General features: G+C 38.6%; 1 protein-coding gene across 24 annotated transcripts in view; it reads right to left on the bottom strand.

The window, feature by feature from the left end:
- Limch1 (LIM and calponin homology domains 1) overlaps positions 1-23,294 on the bottom strand; it is a 327,840-nt gene that overhangs the window by 17,114 nt on the left and 287,432 nt on the right. For 14 of the 24 annotated variants that reach the window (XM_063240659.1, XM_013154289.3, XM_013154291.3 and 11 more), the window contains 8 exons: positions 18,664-18,754; positions 16,950-17,110; positions 13,472-13,577; positions 9,304-9,344; positions 5,918-5,998; positions 2,174-2,266; positions 1,247-1,351; positions 81-208 (listed from right to left, as the gene is read on the bottom strand). In XM_063240659.1, coding sequence (XP_063096729.1) covers positions 81-208; positions 1,247-1,351; positions 2,174-2,266; positions 5,918-5,998; positions 9,304-9,344; positions 13,472-13,577; positions 16,950-17,110; positions 18,664-18,754 — 806 coding nt within the window. Of the gene's footprint in view, positions 1-80; positions 209-1,246; positions 1,352-2,173; positions 2,267-5,917; positions 5,999-9,303; positions 9,345-10,088; positions 10,164-13,471; positions 13,578-16,949; positions 17,111-18,663; positions 18,755-23,294 lie in introns of all 24 variants that reach the window. The other 10 variants (XM_063240658.1, XM_013154288.3, XM_063240660.1 and 7 more) reach the window with 1 other exon arrangement.

The following is a 23,294-nucleotide window of genomic DNA, read 5'->3' as shown; positions in this document are numbered from 1 at the left end:
ATATGATTTGCATTAGCAATGGCAAATGGACAGGACCCGGCTTTGTGCACTTTCACGGACAGCTGGGTCTGGATTCATACCTGCCCTTCTCCTCCAGAAGATCACTTTCCTTAGTTTTATGCAATATGTCATTATCATTCCCCTGGAATGGTTTCTTCTCTTTTCTTTCTCTTTCTTCATCGTGACTGTTTTCCAAGTCTGGCTTATTCTAAGGGAAAAGCAAAGATAATCATATTCATATGTATGTTTTTTTTTTTTTTTGCCATTGCTGAGGATTGAGCCCAAGGCATTCATACTGACCCACCACTCCAGTCTTTATTTTATTTTTTTATTTTATTTGAGACAGGATCTTGCTAAATCACTAAACTGCCCAGCTGGGCTTGAATTTGCAATCCTTTTACCTCAGCCTCCCAAGGGGTTTGTTTTATAGGCATGTGCCACCACTCCTGACTTTAATATAATTTTTAAATTTACTGGCCAACATTTATGGCTGATCACTAAATATCTGAAGTATTTTTCACTGCCTACAATGTAAAGAGCAGTCACACAAATTAATGGAACCTAATTGATTTCCAATTATTTGGAATAAATGTATAATCTGGACTTTCTTTGTCTCTGAATTCATGCCATAAAGGGAAGTGGTTAGAAAATCACTTTGTTAAAATAAAACCAACATAAAGACTGCTTGTTTCAAGACAAACCTTTGCCTGGCACTCCTGGGTTATTTTATTATGTGTGGGTTGTGGATTACGCAGGTCTTTGTATGACTTTCCTTGAGTACCTCCATGACCTTACTTGGGGGATATGGAGGTACAGCAGCCTTTCTGGCTTTCTCCAGTCCCCAAAGACACTGCCAATTTCTCATGAAAGTTTTGGGGATAGAAACAACTTTCCTGGAACCGGTGGAGAAAATAATGCAAGTTGTGTCTGCTGCTGCTGAACAGTGCAGGAGAAGGCCTTGCCTGGCCGAGAGGAACAAATGTCTACTGAAGGGAAGAGCAATCCAGGAGCCAGGAAGCGAGCAGGACACTGCTGCACACGGACCTGTCCACTGTACTGACTTTACTGCTCCTCATGAAGCAGTGACAACACAGAGTGTACCATGCCACGCAGCATATGACACAGTTCTGGAGGAAACGGTCAGCGTGGTTTCCCACTACTCTGTTTGGTGGGGAAACAGCATTGGGGTCTTATACTTCTCTTTAGGTTTATTTCTTTCACAGATTGCTTGTATTGATGGTCTCACCGCTGTCCCACTGCTTTCAGTGATAGAGGAGGACACAGACAGCTGGTCTGCAGAACTTGAAGAAATAGTAAATGGAACCACCGTGTCTTCAATTATTTTTCGCTCCTAGAGGAAAGACAAGAATTAATAAAGGGGTACATCAAGAGAAAAATTACATTAAGGAACTTAAGGGAAAAATGAGAATATGTGTGAAGAGGCAAGCATTTAAAAACATCTATTTTTTTTAAAGCATGCAAATACTCTCTATGGGCAGTGATTTAGAAATAAGCATGGACTTTAGGAAACTGAAGTCTGAATTCATTTGCGTGACTCAACAAGCTTAGTTAAGAAATATAATTAGGGATCTGGCTATGTACAAAAATTATTGTTGACAAAATTCATAGTGATACTAATCATAAACAAATTTTAGATGACACACAAAATGAGCCCACATTCAAATTCTGTAATGTGTTCTCATTTGCTAGTTAAAAAATAAAATGAAGCAAAATTCTCCTCTTCATAGCTCTTTAGTACAACATAGTGAATGCAATATAAGGATATACTCATTTAGCCAAAATACTCAAATTATCCTATAAGATTAATTCATTACTGCCAAACACAGCCGCTACAAACAAGCTTAAAAATACATAAATGAACTGATTTCTTCGTGTCATCTTTGTAGAAGAGACCAATAATCAGACCATATACAGAGGAAGGATATAATCGTATTGTCTCCTTGACTGGCTCAACACACTCTTGACATGACCATATTTAGTGGGTATTGTGTCTTTTACAGCTGAGATGATACAATCTTTTTTAAAGAGGTCAGTGGGCCTCTGCTTAAGGAAAGAAAGAGAAAGCCACACATATACACATGACATAGGTACGATAGGTAAGGACAGTCTTTGAGGAGATGGGACAAGGTCAAAACCCTTGAGAGTCTCCTACCTCCTCGTAGTATCTACGTTCTTCTTCTTCCACCTCCTTTTGGGCTTTTTCCCATTCTTCTTTTAGCTTGTCCTGCTCCTTCTGATACCGCTCCTGTCAGAGTGCCCACAGGCCATTTGAAAGTGATCTTTGCATACATCACTGAGACATTTTCTTGCTCTAAACCACCATGTCCAACATGTGGCAAAGTTTCTACCTGTGGTAGCATTCCAAATCTAATTAACTTGTACCATTAAAGGGGATGCTATTGTGTGCATCCAGTGGAGAGTAGTACTCTCTGCTGTTGTATTTTGTAGTATTCTTAGATTAAGAAATAGAAATCTGCTTGTAGAAAAAGTAAAAAAAAAAATTCAATAGTGTTTCTCAACTTGAATTCTGTCCTACATAGGCTAAATCAACAGTTTGCTTCAACTGGGCCCTTTGGAGATGAGTCTTTGCCATTCTACTGACAGAAATACATTGCTGGGAGTGTAGGTCAGAGGCAGAGTTCTTGCTTAGCATGTATAAGGCCATGGGTTCGATGCCCACTCCCCCAGACACCCCAACTTTGAAAGGAAACACATTGTTGCCTAAGAGAGTTTAATAAAAGATTTAAAACCTTGTAGGTCTGTGACACAGACAATACAATGAGATCTAAAGTTGACAACTAGCTGAGTAGCTAAATTATTTTTTGCTTTTCACCACTGTACCAAAACAAAGCCTCCCCAGATTCAGCAACTTTTTAAAAAATCAGTGCGTAGTAGTAATACAGACTAATGAAATTAATTTTGGTATACTGGAGGTACATTTTAAAAAATGTCTTCATCCCCATTACTTTCTTTCCTCTCCCTTCCATCAATCCCCTTCCTGATCTTTAAGAGCAGTTGTTAAACACCTTTAGAATGCTTTTGTATCAGAATACCATTCTTTTATTCAGAAAGTGCCACAGGAGTCACAATTTTTGGGAGGAAAATAAAATACTCTGAATAATCATGGCGCCCAATACATGTGACTGGCTTCTTGACGGCTGACTACATGAAATGAATGAATGGAGATGAAGATGAATGGCTGAAATGAGGCCTGACACTCAGGAGGCTTGGAAATGGCGTCCTGCTATGACAGAGACAAAGCAATCACTGAATACTGCACACCCTCCAATATTTGGACTGATTAGTGTAAATCCTCTCTGTGAGGCTAACCAAGTCTGTGCACGTCTGTGTGAAAGGCACTGAGACTTCTCCCATGCCTACTTGTTATGTCATTGTTTTAGGAGCAAAAGGAATTCACTGGAATATCTGGAGACTGGTGTTATCTTACTAATGTTCTACCAAAAGCACTGTGGTAAACCCAGAGCAGAGGTTCTTTGATACTAGGCACAAACTTATTGTCAAAACTGAATATTGGACAGTTTTGGAGACAGATTTCAGGGGCTTTTTAGGATAGAGGAAATAGATCCCCCAACTACAGAAAATCTAAAAAACAGGTAAAGCTTTTCAGCTTTTCAGCTCCAAGAGCTCCATTACTTGTCCCTGTCTCCCCTCACCAGGACAATGACCGGTGCAGGGGCTGAGAGAAGCGGTTGACACACAACAGTGAAAACACACACGTGTGCATATGTTTGCATGGCCCTCTTTCCACAACCCATGACCTTGCACTAGGTAACCTCTCAGTGGGACAGGAGCATACATGCCTGGTGCCTCATCTGTAGGCAGGACCACCCTTCAGAGCACCGTGATGGGATGTATACTCAGTGCACATTTGTGACTCCTGACTGCTGGCTGTTTAGCTGAAGAAATAGCACTTGATATTCAAAACCATAGCAGATGTTCAGGACCTGTCTAAAGTCCTGATGGCTCTGTACCTCACGAATCAGAACCTTACTAACATTTTGGTGTTGAAGATCTAACCTTCTGCACTTTTCAAAAGTACCACACTTAATTGGCAGAGCTAAAGCCATGTCGCAATTGATTAACTAAGTCATCCCTGAACCTTGGGAATTAGGTAAAAAGAAAGAAAGAAAAAGTAAGTAAAATAAACTTGCATGAAGTATCACTTTCAACACTGCAGCAGAAAGTCACCAACTTACTGAGAACTAACATTTTCCCCTTCTATGATTTATTGGTAACTTCAGTAGCTATTAAGAATAGAATCAAAAGAGCCCAGGCTTTAGAGCCATTCAGACCTGGATCTGAATCCAAGCTTATGACTGGGAATTCAACATGTTCCTTTTAGATGATGTTCTCCTAATTTATACATTTTTAGCTCCACATTAGGTCCATGATATTGGGCAAATAATTTAATTTCCATGAGCTTTAATCTCTTTAATTGCAAATGGGCTGAAGAAGACATACCTTGAAGGTTTGTATGCAGATTAAATTAAATGTCAAGCACCAAACGAAGTGTCTGGCACATCCCAACTACTCAATATAGGTCAGTTTCTAAGTTTACTAGTTGTTTTTGAAAGCCCTGTTAATCTATGAAACAAAGAGGGAACAACAAATGCTCCCAGTATGTATCCAGAATTGCTAATTAATAGCTTTTATTCAAAAACAGAGCAAACATTTCTACTTGAGGAACTAAACTTGTAGGACTGGCTGAGAGCCCTAGACAGCATTAGATACATTTAAGAAGTAGAGAAGACACGACTTCCGTGTCACAAACCATTCATCTGACAGCAGGCAATTTCACACTCGTGTCTATAGAGTGGCAATGTTACTGAGATCCAGATGGTTCTACTGATGAAACCTATCATGGAGTTACCAGCCTCCTTTCACCCCAAGCCACCTAGATCATCCCTCCTTGACCAGTGGCACCTGCCCTTCATGTTGCCCCTAACCAGTCAGAGCAATCTTCCATCCTATGGAAGTAGGATGATTGTGTCAGAGAAGGGAATATCAGGGCAGATTAGAGAAATATGAACAAAAACCCAGGACAAAATCTAAATAACTGACGTTGTAAGATCATCACATGCTTATCTGTGGTTGACAACTGTATCCATGGTGGACAATTATAAAATCATCACACACTTATCTGTGTACCATGTACTTGAGAAAATGTGTCCTATTGTATCCTTATGAAAGTAACACTTTCTCCAAGAAACAAAGGAGAAGACCCTGATTGGCTTAGCCTCCACCAATCAACAAAGCAGCTACCCTTGTAAGAATGGGCACAACCCACACTCACAGGGCATCCTGAGGAGGATGCTGCTTATCTTGTACCACTCTGCTGCTAAGGTACCTCTCCTGCTTTTTTTTTTTTTTTTTTTTACTTTGCCACACTTTAAATAAACTTCTGCTTTTCACTGTATCCCCTCTGCTGAGGGCTGCACTTCTTTGTTCTTTGCCAGTGAAGTGAGATCCTGAAGAGAGGTGGAGAGTCATTACAAGGGACCAATCTCCCTGGGAGACTCCCTGCTGGATACAATAAACTGAGGCCAAATGCGATTCCTCCTGTATACTATTAAACAGCTTTTGGCTAATTCATTCTCACTGTCACTTGGGCTGAAATTGGTGAATAAAAAGGTGATGAGTGGGTAAACTGACTCTTAATCAATACTGGGAGGTTTTAAAAGTGTTCATGTGAACAGGGTTTCTCTTGTTCATCACTGTACTTTCTGGAAGGAAGAATCGGATACAGAATAGTCTGTTGCCTGAACACAAAATTAATTGAAAAATTCCATTTCCTGTGTTAAAAGTCTATGCAATGCAGCAGAAATTAGGAGAGCACCATCTAAAAGAAAGGGGAAGAGCAGCAATCGAGTCCTACCTGAAGCAAACGTTCTTGTTCCTGCTGCCATTTTTCCTGTCGCCGCCGCTCCTCTTCCGGGTCCCAGGCCCAGAACTTAAACTGCTCAAGAAAACAAAACCATGATCAGAATTGAGCTATATCTTCAAGGACAGGACGGGAAAGGCAAGACAGTTAGCCTTCAGCTTGGGCCCAGTGGATACACAAAAGTTTTCACTTCCTGTTGTCATTGGATATGGAACCAAGGGCCTATGCAAAAGGCAAAAACTCAAACCCAAAGACTTGCAAAACAGTCTTCATAGGAAGAAAGAAAGAGAGAGAGAGAGAGAAAAAAAAGAAAAAGAAAGAAAGAAAGGGAAAGGAAAGGAAAGAGGCATTTACCACGAACACAGACAGACTTTTCTTATTCTCTAACCAATATAGGTTATAAGTTGCTTACTTAGCATTTGCACTGTAGGTATTGTAATTAATCTAGTGATGATTTAATGTATATGGGAAGATGTGTGAAGGGTTACATGCAAATACTACACCATTTATATATGAGACTTGGGCATCCAGGGACTTTGGTGTCAGCGGGAGTCTTAGATCCCATCCCCATGGGCACTAAGGCATGAGTGTAGTGGGAGAAGGGTGCACAGGTAGGGCACAGCCTTCTACTCTGCTCTAGCCCTGAAAGATCTCTACTGCCACCCCTGTGCACAGTGCCCAGGCTTGCCCACTGATGTGTCTCAGGCAGAGAATGCAGAATTCTCTGGCCTGGCCACGGGTAATACTGGATTTATAACTTTATGAACATTGATCACTTTAACGCATTGAAATTTATCCAGATGCTATGTGGGCTTCATCTTGTATTCTTGCTGTGGTTCTTACAAATGGTTAAGCTAGCTGTTATGTTCACAGAACAGTAAAGAAAAGCAGGGAATTAAGGCAGGGAACACACATTCCATCTTCCACACTGAGATACTCACTGTATACTTGTGTGCTATGTACTATAGCAAATTATATAGGAGGGAAGAGTATTTATTGTATATAAGCCAGACTTGCTTGGATGACCATAAAATGCTACCCGAATGTGGATCCCAGATGGGAAATTCTACTGGACTTTAATGCATTGGGGGTTGATTCCACCCCCATCTCTGCATTCTCCTAGGACATGAAAGTCATTTAAATATTGACAACCTCTCATAAGAACGTGGTCCTTTGTGCGAAAGGCGGATATTTGTGGGAATAAAGCCACAGGGAAGGAAGTCCAATAGATGGCAAATAAGAGAATTGGGAACTATTTAATTCTATGTCACACTTAGTGGTAATCTCAAGAGTAAGTCAGTAAGGAAGAGGAAGACAAGAATAAAAAGCAGCATAGGACAGAGGGGCTTCCACGCAAAACAGACTATTTGTTGGACAAAGAGAGAGACAGACAGACAGAGGCAGAGACAGAAACGGAGAGAGATGATGATTAGGCGTTTTCAAAACCTCTAAAGAGGACAATTCCTGCATAACAACAAAAGGGGAAAACAGAGGCATCAAAGTTCTTCCTCTGGTGATTATTTGTTGACATGATGATTATGTACTGTGGGCTCAGGATGGGCTGGGGTGTACAGGTGACCAAGAGAAGATGGGGAGTGACCATGTAAAAAGGATCCACAGAAGACCGTGTGATAATTGTTCTCAAGGACAGATACAAGGCCCTGGATGTAGCTGGACTGGAGAGCACACAGCCCACACTGTGCCTCACTGTGGCAGGACCCTCTCTTCCCCTGACTCTGGACTCCTGAAGGGCAGAGAAGTCTCTTACCCCTCTAACTATCACAAGACCTTGCAATTTAGGCCCTCAATAAGTGTTTGGTGAGTAAGTCGTGGAATCGCTTCATGCTGGGTGATGCCAATCCTGCTTTCCCAGTCCTGTGTCACTCCAAAGTCTGACCGAAAATAGCCAGTCTACTGAGGTTACCATAAACTCATGTTTACTTCTCCTTCAAATTATACTTACTTTCAAATTTCTTTTATTTTTCTATTCTATGAGGAAGCATTTCCTATTGAAAGAACTTCAAATCTGAGGGGTAGTTATATTTTCAGAGACCTATACATACAGGTCAGTAATATCGCTTTCTCATTCTATTTTCCATAAACAAGAAATGTATGCCTTAGGGGTGCTCTTTCTTTCTACCCTCATCTAGGGGGGTACATGAACAATCTGACATCCTTGTCCCAAATGTAACTTAAAATGAAGTCAATAGGTGATGTCACACTCTTCAGGTCTATGCCACGAAAGCCTACTTTGAGATCCTTCTGGGGTTCTCATCCATCCTAGGTGGATACCACTTTCCAAGAAACTCAGGACTCCTTGTGTTGCCTTATGGCTGAATCTCCACAAATGGTCCTTAGTCTCAGACTGTAGCTAAGGGTTGGAGACTGAGGGTTATATGACAAGGGATGAGTCCCTTCTCCACTCTGCACAGGCACTTAGGAACTCCAAAGTGAGACAATTTGCTTTTAAATGAGAATGGACATTGGCTGTGGTGGGCCTCTTGGGTTAATTCCTGGTGAGGGATGATTTATTCCCGTATCAGGAACTATGCTAGAGGATTCTGTAGATTCTGTGTAATTAATTCAACTAAGGCTCACAAAAATCCTGAAAAAAAATCTATTATTATTTCATTGTACATTCAAAGAGATGGGTACAGAGAAGCTACACCATCTTCAGAGCACAGAGCTAGCAAGTCTGGAATTAAAGCTACAACTATGATTACATGGCTGCCCCCTGGTGGCTCCAGGACGGTGCTGCAGTTGGTTGTGCTACAGAGGAAGGAAAGTCCAGACCTGCTGGGAATTTCAGAGGATGAACAAGGCCCAACAGGTTCAGCCCTACAAACACCAGTTCAGAGAATTCACAATTAAGTCAGCAGCATGGGATTTTCCACAGTGTCATGTGCCTTGATATTCTCATTACCAAATACTTTCTTATTTTATTTAAATAAAAAATAGAAAGTAGTATTCACAAACAATATAATTCAAGATACTGATTGTCACAAGAGGCATGACAAAAATACTGTGGATCTCCCAGAAAAAGTCTAGGATGGGTCCTGTCTACCAACAACACACTATGTTGAAATGTTTTTTTTAAAAATGATTTTGAATGCCTATTAATTCTTCCTATCACAGTCATTTTAAGTACTTCTCTATTTTACTTCCTGACATCATTTTGTTTGCAGGGCTGATAACTCCACACAATGACAATCCATGTCTTAGTAATTTGCCCAGTGGCATTTTGCACAACTTTAAATTATTCCCCTCAAATCAATTGTTTGGATCTCACTTTTGGTTGAATATGCTTTAAGAAGATCAAATACATTATAAATTAAAATTACACTAAATGAATGCCTTAGTCCTTAAAATGAGTTACTTACAGGTGTAGTGAGAGGAGACTTTTCACTGTTTGGAGAATCCGCTACACAAAATAAAACAAAGAAAGAAAAAGATAACGTTAGTAGCTCCTAACTGTCTTTCTTTCTGATTCTCTCAGGGTGGTATAGTTCGCATGTCAGCTTCAAACCAATTCTTTCTCTTTTCTTTCTTTTGGTAAATCAAGAGCATTAGAAAATTATAACAAAGCAGACCCCTGAAGCAAGTTGTACCCATCACCAGAAGAAGTTATGGCCAGTGTAAAATGATTGACTACATCTATTAGCACCAGGTACTAGACTACACGAAGCAACAACTACTCCTGCGGCTGCTGGTTCTCAGTGCCGTCTAAGTTCTGCTTGACTGAGCAGTTCCCTGGCTGTCTGACATGAAGTATCAGAGAGGCCAGATGTCATCCAGGAAGGACAGAGAGAGAGAAGGAGAAAGAAACAGAGCACCACACAGTTAACAAGAGAACTATTACCAGTTTCTGGCAACAACTTTTAATATGTTTTTTAAAAAGGAAGGTGGGTGATAAAAAAAAAAGAGGTAAGTAATACTGGTTTTTTTTTAACTCCTCAAAAGTCAACATAAAATTCCATGAATTTCCTCCAATTTTAGTGTAACTGGTACCAATATCAAAGAATTATGGTAGCTCTTTGTTAACTGTGTGTCAGGTATAAGCATTTTCCCCCCTGAAATCAGGAACAAAGACAAATGCCAGACATCATTGGTTGCCCCAACATGGATTTTTGCACAAAAGAAATGCAGCTACCAGTATGTAGTTTACCTGACTGGGAGAAAAACTGGGAGCGTCGCCAAGAGTTCTGAACTCTAAGCGGAACACTGGCTGTGCTAGGCGACTCTAGATCAGATGGCAGAACAGAACAAACAGAAAACCATGAAACCAGGGTGAACACTGAACAGAACTATGTTCCTCACATATCAAAGAAGGCTTGGTGTAACTGACACAAGAACTGAGAGCCAGCGAATCCAATGAACCAAATGTTTCACTGGTACACACACACAAAACCCAAAGACACAAACACACATCAATAGAACAAGGACAATTTATGCACCTGTTTATCTTTGTGGGTATTAGTGAAATTCTACAGATTCATATTTAATGATGACAATGTTTAAATGTCAAATCAATCTCAATACACTCTTAAGAGCAAAGGCACAGTTTACATTGCTTTTGGGGAACAGTAGCAAAGTGCAAAAGGTATCAGAGCTAGGTGGTTTAATTATGATTTTGTACATTGTACTTTATAAAGACCATGTTTGGAGGTCTGTGGCTGCCTTCCTTCTATACATAAAAAGGATCTCTGTGTCTGTATATGCTACATCAATTGCACAGAAACATTCCTGAGCATTTGCATCCTTTAAATTCTATGCATGCCAACTGATGATTCTCAGTGCAATTAAGATTTTAGGTTTTAAAGTGAGCACATATTTAATTAAAATTGGGAGGTACCTTTCTACTGTTGTGAGAGAGTTGAGGAAAGGAACTCTCACCATTAAATGCATTTTACGAATGTTTTCAGAGTATTTCAAGACTGTTGATGCATGTATGTGTTCAGATGTTCATGGCCTGGGTGACAGGTCTATAAACCACCTTGCAGACACTGGGAGAGATCACTTTTTGGAGGAGAGAGTATTTATTAGGTGTAGCAGCAGGATTTCTGATTCTAACTCTCTGGTTCCTTTAGACTTGATGTTGCACCGCAGTTTAGTCACTTAAACACAAAGTGACTTTTTAATGCCTGGGCAAAGACTTATCACTTCTTCCCACCCCCACCCTAATTCAAGACAAATTGTGCCCTTTAAGTTAGGTTACATTTACTATAGATGTCTTGCTTCCTGAAGGTAGGCACTGTTATTTTCATATCTATCAATGACGTCTTTAAGGCACAATTTAAATGAATAGTACAAGACAGTGATTTTTCACGTGCGTGCTGGATCTGTCAAAATCAGTACTACCCGAGAAATTGTTGGAAATGCAACAAATACTCTGTTCCCTGGCCAGACCTAGAGAATCAAACAAGAGCTACAGGGCCTGGGAGCCGATGTGTCTTTGAGAACTACTGCATACAGTCGAGTCTCTATAAGGTAAATATTCTTTTTTTTTTTAAATAAAAATGTTTAAGAAGAGTTTATTTCTGCATTGTACCTTGCTCTACATTTACCTTGTTGTTAGTATCCTACAGTCACTAGATTACTTTGTTAATGCTGGTTCTGGACTAGATACATAAGAAGCTAAACACTGAAGTAAAGCTAAACACATGAAGTAAAGATTACTTCATGCAGTGCTTCCAGTATTCTTAAAGATTGATAGGATTATCATTTCCAATGTATAGGTGACAATTAGACATTGGAAAGCACATGATGGGTAAGATCACACAGCTAGGAACTAGACGATTTAGCATTTTGAAATGCTCTAGGGCAGGGCTGGAAGACTTATGGCATGCATGATGCAGGACGCTGTTTCTTATGATTGAAAGCTCTAAAAGATTTTCCATCACTGCTCTAGGGCTATTACATTTTATTTTTTAATCATTCAACTTGAGTAAAGCATGAAATAAAGCCCTTTAATTCAATAGCACATTTCCACAAGTCAAAATGCTTATTTACAACCGGTAATGGAATGTATAAATACTCCAACAAAACTGTGTAAAGCATCTATTTCCACTCTATCTTCCTTCTCTACAAAATTACAAAGTACTAAACACAAATAGAATTAAAATCTGTCTAAATATGTCCCACTGCTGGCCCAGCTGTGAAACTTTGGTCAAGTTCCTTCAGAACTACGGGACCAATCAATTTAAAACAAATTTTTTGAAAATAGCATTGAATTTGCTTCTCCATGAAGAAACTGATGATCATGAGTACATGCAACAGTTAATCCCCTCCCAAGTGTTCCCTGTTTTGCATAAGAGAATTATGTTAATGGTGACCTCAAAGAGTTGCCCACCTTGCAAAGGGAACTAATAAATCCCAGTCACATTCGGTCTCTGCCTGGACTGATAAGTCTACAAGCTGTACTGGGGGAAGCACACTTAAAATAACAAAACAAAAAACCAATCAGGCTTTCAATTCTTGACTCCAAAATTCTCGCTGTTTCCACATGAAGATAACTTGCATCCATAAAGCTTAGGAATATATCTGTATTGAAGAATAATTCCCAAGGGTGGTAGAATTCTGAAGATCTACATTCCTTATACTGTTCATATTACACTCCTGAGGGTCCTTTCTGGTCATGTGGGTACCAGGGTTTCACAGTAGGACAAAGCAATTAAAGTTGGGTTTTTAAATTGTAAAAGAATAGATTATAACCCATACGTGGCCTACAAGGTATTTGGGAGTCACTTCTATTTTATGGATCCTAAATTCCCCTATTTTTAGATGTTATCCCTTCATGCATTATAGTAAAACATATTCAAATACATGCAACACATTAAAATACATGCTTGGTATTGTTTGTAAATATATAGTGTACATGCCAAGCACATATTTTTTTAATGTTTCATATATCTTTTTTTTTTTTTTTGAGATAGAGTCTCACTATGTAGTACAAGCCGGCCTTGAATTACTGTGTAACCCAGGCTGACCTCACAAGGATTACAGATGTGCACCACCACACCTGTCATACTTTTTAATGTAAAGAAATTTTGGAAATGTTAAAATTTTTGCCTATCAGTAACATATTTAAACTATACTGTGAATTATTCCTCAGTACTGGTCAGGCACATCTGAGAATTATTAAGTAAAAATATAACTTTTCCCCCAAATTACTGTCAAATTAATAACATTCTATGAAGACTAGAATTAACAATAACATTGGCTCAATATTACGATTGGAAACATTTAAAACTTAAGTTTTTCATTTTGTCTTTTTTTGACTTAGAGCCAAAACAAAAAAAGTTGAAGGTCTTAAGCACTTACATGGGGCTTATTGTGTCTAAGGTACCTGGCTGACTAAGTGGCCACAGCAGCTGGGCTTCCTGGCCTGGTCAAATGGAGAAAGCAGCCTCAGCTCTCTACTTTGAAGTGATTAATTCAGCCATCACAGCCTCTGGCAAATATCACGACTAAAAGAACACTAACATACAGGTGCAATCATGCTTAAAAATTAAGAACAGGACCTAAAATGAAGTATTTTCTTCTCCTTACCTTGAGAATTGAGATTTGGCAAATGTAGTTGGTTGGTTTCAGGCATTTTGTCCAGAAATGGAAACATCACAGTTGCTTCTGGTTCTGGGGATTTTGGCTTTACCACCTGGATCATGAGCAACAGACATGGATATTATAAGTATCGTCTATCAAGAAATGCACAGATTAAAAAAAAGTAAAGATCCAATATAATAATTAAGCTCAAACATTTAAGTTTTAAATGATAATTTTTTGCCCATTCCTAAAACCATTCATGCTTTACTATATTAACAGAGAGGTCAATTTTTCAGAGAAATCAAGTGAACATAATAATGTATTCATCATTTTTCTCCAAACTCAGAAGATAACTGCCCATCTTTGAATGAAAATATTACCCCCTCATTTTCTTACTAATTAGTTGCATGTTCTTTTCTGGTACCACACAATGTTGAATTTATGATGTCAGGAAATGAGATATTTCATTTATGATGATTTTAAAAACTATTACTCTGTAAAGTGCTAAACACTAAAGTAACATTCTCTTTAAATGACATTATTCTCCATATACTACTAAAGTCCTCACAAAGGTACGCAAAGTGCATTAAAATAAGACACTTTGCCTGTTGACAAAGAAGCATTATAAATAACCATTATCAAACAAATGCCCTTAAAGAGTTTTTGAGGCATGTTAGATTACTTGTCCTCATGATAAGTAGTTCTAAAATTACAGGTTTTAACAATTCTTACAGTTACTTTGTAAAATGGATTTTTCTTACTATTGTCATTTATTTTTGTTTTTCCTTAACTACTGTCCTTTTCTAGCTAGATTTCCCCCTTACCTGGGCACATTGCATCTAATCAACCTACTGCTAAAGACCAGATTATCAAACTTATTTAAACAATGTCTAACATAATAGTAGACTCTGAACACAGGTGTAAATAAAGAACTTGGTGCTGCGATCAGTTCCCATCTCCTTAGCTTCTCTCAGGACTGAACTGTGATTTCATTCTTGGCTGGTTACCATGTTCCTAATAGATCAATGTGACAGCTAATGATCTCAGAGTGAGAGAGACTATAGAACACTGATTTCATATATGCTGCTCTGTGATTTGGTTCTCAGGATAAGTTAATGTCAGGATTTGTTCTGCATAGATTTTTCTTCAGTAATAATACATTCAACCCTAAAAGAATCCTCAAGAAAATATAATCTCCACATCCAGGATTACTGAGGTCAACCAGATGTCCAAATGAAGTTCAGTATTAAACATACAACTAAAGCTGAGATCTAGTCTTAACAAAGTTGACAACCATCAAATCTTAACCTCATATATACTTTTTTGGGGTGAGGCTTACAAAAACATGGTTCAGATCATTCCTGGTTGTATATGAAACAGTTAATGGTCAGCAGAAATGCTCAGAATGACTACTCTGTAAAGAGGTCAGCCTGTATTTTTGGGTAACACTCTAAAGGGAAATCAGAGGGAATCAGTCACTGTAATCAGCTTACCTAAGTACTAGCTATAGAAAAAGGAATAAGCAGAGAAATTCATAGAGTGGAAGTGAGAAAGGTATTCAGTTCAAAGACCAAAATTCCATTTGCTCATCAATTAGCAGAAGTTCTTAACCTGGATCCACAAAACACAATTCAGTGACTGTATGTGCATACTTGGAACCTCTTAATGCCAGGAACAACCTGGGGATCTTATATATTTTATTTTACACTTTAAAAATATTATTTTGATGATAATGTTTAACAGATGGCCAAAGGGCCCAGAGCAGAACAGGACAGAACAGAACAAATGAACAGAACAAATGAGAATTATTTGAGCAGAACAGAACAGAAAGGAGAGAATTGAATCAAATCAAACCAAACCAAACCAACAACAAACATGAGGACTCCTGAAATAATATTTTCCATAGTGGGGCATATGTGACACTGGTGGTTTGAAGATAGCTCACACTAATGAGGGGACATTGTGGAGAATGTTAATGAATACTTTTCAGTCACGGTATTCATTTTGATCAATTAAAACAACATTCTAGGAATGATATAAAGTTTTCCTTTCAGTGTAGATTTAAGTGAAAAAATGAATTTTTTCAAGAATAATAAATAAATAAATACTGGCTACAAATGTAGATAAAGATGGAAAATCTTGCCCACCACTAACTTACTGACATACAGTTTAATTTTCCTTTACCAATTTCCAGACTACTCTTTAATTCTCAATGGATAAAAATGGGGACCAGCTAGGGTCTGAAATACCCCCCCCAAAAAAATCCAAGCAAAAGACATTCTCAAGGGTCTACTAAGACACATCATTTTCACCTCTATAAATCCAGGGGCTATCTCATGTTCTCTGTTAAATGTCTAGTATCCAAGTATGGTACCCAGCATGTAGTAGGTATGCAGCCAATTACTGGGTGAATAACTGATGGATGAACTAGAGCTAAATAATAAAATTTTCACTTTAAATTTAGGGTTGATTTTTCAAAGGTGGGGTACCACCACATGCAGCTTGCCAGTTGTGCAAGGCAGAGGTTCTTCTTTGTGGCCCATCAGAATTACCCGGGAGCTTTTAAAAATACCTGGGCCCTGTCTCCAGAGACTCTCATCTATTTGGTTCAGAATGGGTCTATCAGTTTTTAAATTTGGAGGACAGCCAGGATTGAGGCTAAATGGAATAAATGATGAAGATTTTTGGACTCAGTAGCTAGAAACAAACCAAACTAACACAAATGAAATGAGACTACAAACACAAAATTTCCTAAGAACAAGGGTTTAAAGCTAGCATATCAGAATAATCGTTTTGTAAGTTTCTTTCTGTGCAAATCTAGAAGACTTAAAAGTATCACTGCAAAAAGCAATTAAATATTGAGAAGAGAATATTTAGTAAACTGTCAGACTAAAAAATAAGTAAGCAAGTTGCCATACTACAAACTAAAACCTGAGCGCAAGGCTTTACAACTTGTACTATGGTTTTCTTTCAAATACATTGAATTTTTCAAAATTAAAACTTATTCAACATAACTTTTAAAAGATGTTGAAAGGGTATATACCAACCAGTGAAGAGGCAGGTTTCAATGACTTATTCTTTCTCCCTTTCTATATGCTTGTACATTTTAAAAATGTATTTACAGGGATATTACACACTTGGTATATTTATGTTTAACATAAATATTTATGTTACATAAACATATTTATGTTTATATATCTCTACTTTCTTTTTTTTTGTTGTTGTTTTTGGTAGCGGTAATTGATCTCAGGACTTTGAGCTTGCCAGGCAGGCACTTATGCCACTGAGCTAAATCCTTGGCCCCTTATTTCTATATATACTTAAAATTTTTACAGTGAACATGTAGTATATGTATTTTAGGAAAAATATAGATTAAAGATAGGGGAACAGATTGGGAGAGAAGTAAATCTTCACTGGAACAGGTGCCTCGCAGCAGCCCGTTCGGCACAAAGCCATGCTGGCTTTGCTCCGCTGTGTATTTTACCTTCTGGGACAGCACCAACTCCACCTTCCCGCTCATCTCGTTTTCTGGCTTCTTCTGGTCTTTTTCTCCCAGCACATCATTCTTCACCTGTGGACTGGAGAGCTCCACCAAGGCCACGGTCGGGCTGCATCGAGTCACAGTTGTAGTAAAATGCTGTGACTCTTAAAAGGAAAAAGAAAACAGGAAAAGGAAATCATACAAGAGAGCTTCGTCCTGCAAAGCCACAGTGAGCCTTTAGGAGGTTTGATCAAAACATATGGCAAATGTTTCAACTTTTAAAATTTATTTCAGGAAAAGACACATTGCCTTTAAGGCCCCTTCTCACTTGAACACACTAATCCCATCGTTTGAGCCATTTTCTGAAACAGCTCTGAAAGTCCTTTTACATCTACAGTTGTGCTGTCGTGGCTGTCTGGATGCTCTGACTCGATTCAAAATGTTTATCTTTTGTGGTCATGGTAACTGCAGGGGTGACAAATGACACAGAAGCTGCACAGTGTGGGACCTGGTGAATAAGGTGGATGAGGTCACACTGAAGTGTTTTTACGAAGCTGCGCTTCTGCTGGATGGCGCTTGGAATCAGCACTCACTCTATTTCTGATCACAGCTCATACAGACCCTTATGAAAGATGGCAGCCAGAACGGCTTCAGCAAATGGAGAGAACAATGGGATACATATGTTTCAAGGAAGGGCTACTTTTTTTGAGAGGCATCCATTGCAATTGCATTTCACTGTAATAAGTTTAAAACTTTTGAAATATAGACATTTATTGTACTTTCAGATCACACCTGATGGTCCATGCCCAACCCCAGCAGTAGGAAGTCAGATTACAGTGATGATGGAAAAGATGCAGAATTCTCCAAGCACTTTCACAATAGTACGAAACAAGTAGCAACTGAAAGCACATTAAATAGCCCAAGAAAAAGAACAGACGTCCTTGATAGAGTCACAGTTTCCATCTGAATAACACGTGACAAAAGAGAACATCCAGTGGTAATTTCTATCCCCAAAACTGAGCACAGTATCTCGATGCTCCTCTTTAACATCATGTTCCTAACTGGAAATGTGTTAAGGGTGTGGGACCGATGTACATAATGCAATAAAAACAAATTGCTCTCTCTGGTAAGCAACCAGTATACTTGGAGGGTAGAAAAGTCACCAGAAAGAGGGCACATCAAAATGTGGAGGTACAGTCTGGCTTTTAAAAATTGGTATTATTTTCAGTAATGAAATTTTATTTTAAAGCATCACTTAGGGATAGATTGAAAGAGGGGACAGGTTTCTGGTCAATGAAAGAAGAAGTATGTTTTAAAAATACAGATAAAATTTCACAAAAAATTGAGGAACAAGAATTTAGGGAATAATCAACTCTTCTCTAGACAATGGGTACAGCAAATTCATATTACCATTCAGGTCTGTGGCATTCATTCTTTCAAATAATTTTCCAGCCTTATCATTTCAGCATCTACTGTTAGGATATATTAGTGGATTCCTGTTTTTAGAACACTGAACCCATGGTCAGAATTCCCCCAGGCAGCCTCTAGGTGGCAGCACCACCACATTGCTTGTACTGTATGGGGGGGGTAAATTCTTGGCTTCATTATATCTTAATTCTGTATCATCGTTTTTATTCTTTTGTTGTTGGTTTTTGTTTTTAAATTTAAAAAAGAGTTAGTCTGCTTTACTTTTAAACTAGTCTATTATGAAACAAACCTGATGAGGCAGGCTCTGCATTCTCTTTGCTTGCTTCTTCACCATCATTTTCATCTTCTTGGGTGCTCAGTTCAGTTTCCTCAGTGGTTGCCTGAAAAAGATTTCCCCCGCTTGAATGTAGTATCCCTTTGCAACTCCTAAAAGGACAAAGGCTTTGTTCTTAGTAGTAACTTTCAGACCAACAAGGCATGTCGCCCACATGAAGTCACTCTTCGGGTTTCCTGGGAAGCTTTCCTGGGGTGTCTACGGTCATGGTCATGTGAAGGGGACGAGAGGACACTCCTGTTTGCTCCCCAACCCTCTTCCCTTCTTCTTTTTTTCCACAACCAAAGTATGTAAACCACAAGTGCATCTTGCTTGTGCCTCAAGACCCTTGGACTTGACTCGGGGTGATACCCCTGGAAAGCTGGGGTGTGGTTTGTGTCCTAAGGTTACACTTAACCTCTCAGTGGCCTGCCTCGGGCACAGCTGTCTGGTGCTTAGCACCATGAATTTTATTCTTGAAGCTCTCTTCTTTCCTGGGCTCCCAGTGACATCTATTACAGGAATGGTAACTCTCTTTGCCTCCTTATTCTTCTTTCCCTGGTTCTTACTCTTTTTCTTTTCAACAAAATAGAGGTTATTCTCAAAAATTTTAATCGGTTCCTGTTTTGCACCACTTGTGCCAAGTTACCCTCAAATGAATCAATTATTCCATGGGCCCATCATGATGTCCTTGATCCATGTATGATTTGTGTCTTCATTTCCATGGCTGAGAGTTTATTAAAGCTGCGGGTCAGTGTAAGTGACCATCAAGGTTATGGTAAGTGGCTAAGAGTCAACTGTTAGTTCTTCCTCCAAACCTAAAAATTCCAGTTTATGGCATCAGTTTTTCCTATCAAAAAATTAAACTTTAAAGTGATCTCTGATTTCTACCTCCTGTGCCAACTCCTGCCACATTTGTAACACAATAGTTCTCATATTGGTCTCTCCCCTTCCATTCCTATGGCTGGGACCCAAGGTTTGCTTTGGTTCCTTTTGTCCCCCACAAAGCAGGTCTCTGATTCAGAGTGTGCTATCTGACCTGCTTGGCATATTATTGCCATGGTCATCTCTCTTAGTAGTACCTCAAATTATCACTTGTGTTCATCCCTCTCAGGATCTCAACTGCATCACCTTGGATGTTTGATGAATTTATGATACTAAAACTTTTAGAGCAACCTAAATGTGCAACAACAGGGAATAGTTGAATGTATTATGCCCATAAAGGGAACTATTACACAGATCATAGAAAGACAGGATGTTGAGCCAGTTGAGGGCGTAGTTCGGTGGGTAAGCAGATTTAAACTGTGTATGTATGTGTAAATATCACATATAAGATTATAGCTGGGTGCAGGGGCACAACAATGTTAGCCCAGCTACGTGGGAGGCTGAGGAAAGAAGACTGGAAGTTCAAGACCAGCCTGGACAACTTAGCAAGATTCTGTTTCAAAATAAACTTTTAAAAAAAGGGAGGGGCTGGGGATTTAGCTCAGCGGCATAAGCGCCTTCCTTGCAAGTGTGAGGTTGTGAGTTTGATCCCTGGTACCGATAAAAACGAAAAAGACAAACGAAAAAGTCAAAAAAAAAAAAGTGTTAAGGGGTGTCTCAGTGGTAGAGCAGTTGATTAGCATGTATGAGGACCTGAATTCAATCTCCAGCACTGCAAACATGGCAACAAACCCAAAAGATACTATATATGTCCATACACACATAGTTGTACCTGTTAATACATATATTAAAATGTATGTAGGGATACACAAAAATGCCAATAGTGATTATTGTTAAGTTTATTTCTCCTTCTCTGTGTATACTTTATACATTTAAAAATGTTCACAATGACTATATGTTTCTTCTGTAATCAAAAAACAAAATCAGTGTATTTTTACATCGTCTTTCAAAGGCACCAGCTGACTGTGCCACTGAGCTACATTCCTGGCTACACTGTCTTTCATTGGGAGCCAACTGACTGTGAATTAGGTTCAAAATTCTTGGTGGTATTTTCTCTGTTGCTTGGTAAAAAATAAGTAAAAACTTAAAATAAGTACTAGTTAATGCCTTGACAACCAAAAAGAACAAGTCCATTACTAATGTCTTTTTTAGTAGAAGTTTCCTGTAAAGGGTTAAAGTTAAATTTGTGAAGTATATATGAAATGTTTCACAAATTTTGAAAGGTTTTCAGATAAAGGGAAAAGTTGGCTTCAAATAGGGCATTAGTAAATACTTTAAAAAATATCCCTGTAAATTCTCAAAAGGCTTTGAATTTATGGATCTCTCATAAATATATAATTTAATTCATAAATTAAACCAAAATTTGCTTCTCTAGTCAATAAAGTCCTCTAAAGGAAATGCATTGGTGGAAGCCATCACTGAATTTTCAAAGATGAAAGAACTTTAAGCAACAACCTCCAAACTTGTAGATTTTATAATAGCATGCAGTGGGGAAAATGTGATTTTTCTTGTGGAAGATGGGATATTTTGAAATCTTCAGAATTAGACAGGGACTTCCTTGCAACTATATATCAATTCTGAAGACACATAATATGAAGTTAAAATGTATTGTTAAAACCCTAAGCAGGAAATAAGAATCATGTTGATATTACTTAACGGATTTTGTAATTTTTAATATAACAACAAGCCTGACTTGATTCCCTTTAAGAGACCTACTGAGTGAAAATAATTAAAGTCTTGTTTATTATACTGATGTGTGTATGCGTGTACATTCATATTATAATATGAACCACTAAGAACAACCAGTTTAGCATTACAAAAGAGTAAGTCTGGTTTTATTTAAAGTGCACATGTATAAAAACTTAATACCTGAGAGTGGTTTATTTTATAATATTAAAATACAAAGTACACAGGAAAAAATAAAATATTGGCAGAAATACAGATTTTTAGCTTTCTTCTCCAAATGGATTAGATTATAGAAAACTATCTGAGGTTAGGAAGCAAATGTGCAGTTAAATATTGATGAGTGGTCCTCTAGGGAACAGGTGTTTCCAATTACTAGGAATAACTAACTATAAAAAAGGCCCAGAGCCTCTGTAGCCTAAAAATGAATAAAGACATAAACATAGTTTACTAAATCTAAGAAGCCATCAATTTAAAATTGTATTACTGTAGGTTCTACTAAGACATAACACATCCTTTCTGTTGAAAGTGATATGCTATTGATTATAAGAGAAATCTTGATTTAGAGACGTTAAAATGTGGAAAGCTGCCACTTGGATTCAATAACATAAGATAATCCATGAAGTCCTTTGGATGAAATGTATAATGCAAACAAGACAAGATTCTCGGCATTAACTCCTTCACTAAGGATTATTTTACTAACATACCACATTCTAGTAAAGTTTACATATGCATGATTAATGAAGAAATTCTACTTTCAAGAATTCTCACATTTCCACACTGCTCAATACTCACATACTGAGGTCTGGTCAACCCAATTTATCTTGAAATGATGGTTTAAAGCATCCTGACATTCACTGTGGTAAAATGATAGTAGCATTAGCAACAACTATGAATACTTACTGCATTTACCAGGTGTCAGCACACCGGGGCACTTGACAGAAATAACTTCACTTAATCCTCAGAGCAAGCATAAAGGCAACACCAATATGGTTTCTTCTGTACAGGCAAGGAAACTGAGGCCTTGGAGATTAAGTGACTTCCCCCAGATCACACTACTAATTGACAGAAGAGTTTGGAATGCTGTTCAGGGCTGATAACCCCCCAGCTTTACCATCTGGGCATGGAGTCAAATCCATCAGTGTCCCAGTATTTTTCTCCTCACTGAGACACAACCCCTGACACCCACAGCTTAACGGAGGAGAGGTTTATCTTGGTTTCTAGAGCTTTCAGTCCATAATCAGCCAGCTCAAAGGCAGAAAGGGGATGATGGGAATTATGGGGTGGAGAGTTGCTCAGGTTGTAGTGGCCGGGAAGCAGAGAGAAACAAGGAGCCAAGGAGGGAGATGCACTTTTCTGGGTCATGCCCCCAGTGACCTGTCTCTTCCAACCTGGCCTGGCCTCCTAACAGCACACACAGCCTCTAACCTCACCAAAAGATGAATCCCCCAGGCAGTACAGTACCCCATGATTCAAGCACCCTCCAAACACATGAGGCTTTTGGAAGACACCCCAGATCAAAACCATAGCAACTTCTAAGAGGTTCCCCAGTAATCAGAGGTTTTGATCCAGGTAAAGCATTGAGTGGCTGAGAGTTTCAAGTTTTATTGCTGAAATTATTCAAATTGCCTTTTCTATTTCCTTTCCTTCCTCTACTTCTCATTCATTCTGCAACATTGGAATCTTTCAGGGTAGAATGCAACTTAACTGGATCCATTTCCCAGGATTGCTTAATTCAATTGCCCTTTACCCTCATCAACTCGCCCCAAGTTCTGAGGGATAAGGACCAGATATATAATTCATGCAGGAAAACAAATATTTTCCAAGTGCACATTATTGATGGAATTCCCACTCTCAAGTTTAGTTCAAATGCACACCAGCCACCAGAAGCAGGCTACTACTAGCGAAATATTCAAGTCATATTAACAGAAAAAGCAAGCCACAGCAAAATTTGAATAAGATGAGCTCTTTTTAAGACA

This window comes from Cavia porcellus, unplaced genomic scaffold, assembly GCF_034190915.1.
Source record: "Cavia porcellus strain 051 isolate PalLab524CR breed Dunkin Hartley unplaced genomic scaffold, mCavPor4.1 scaffold_30, whole genome shotgun sequence".
NCBI classification, from domain to species: domain Eukaryota; kingdom Metazoa; phylum Chordata; class Mammalia; order Rodentia; family Caviidae; genus Cavia; species Cavia porcellus.
Note: the sequence above shows the minus strand (reverse complement) of the source record. Positions and strands in the feature narration are given on the sequence as shown.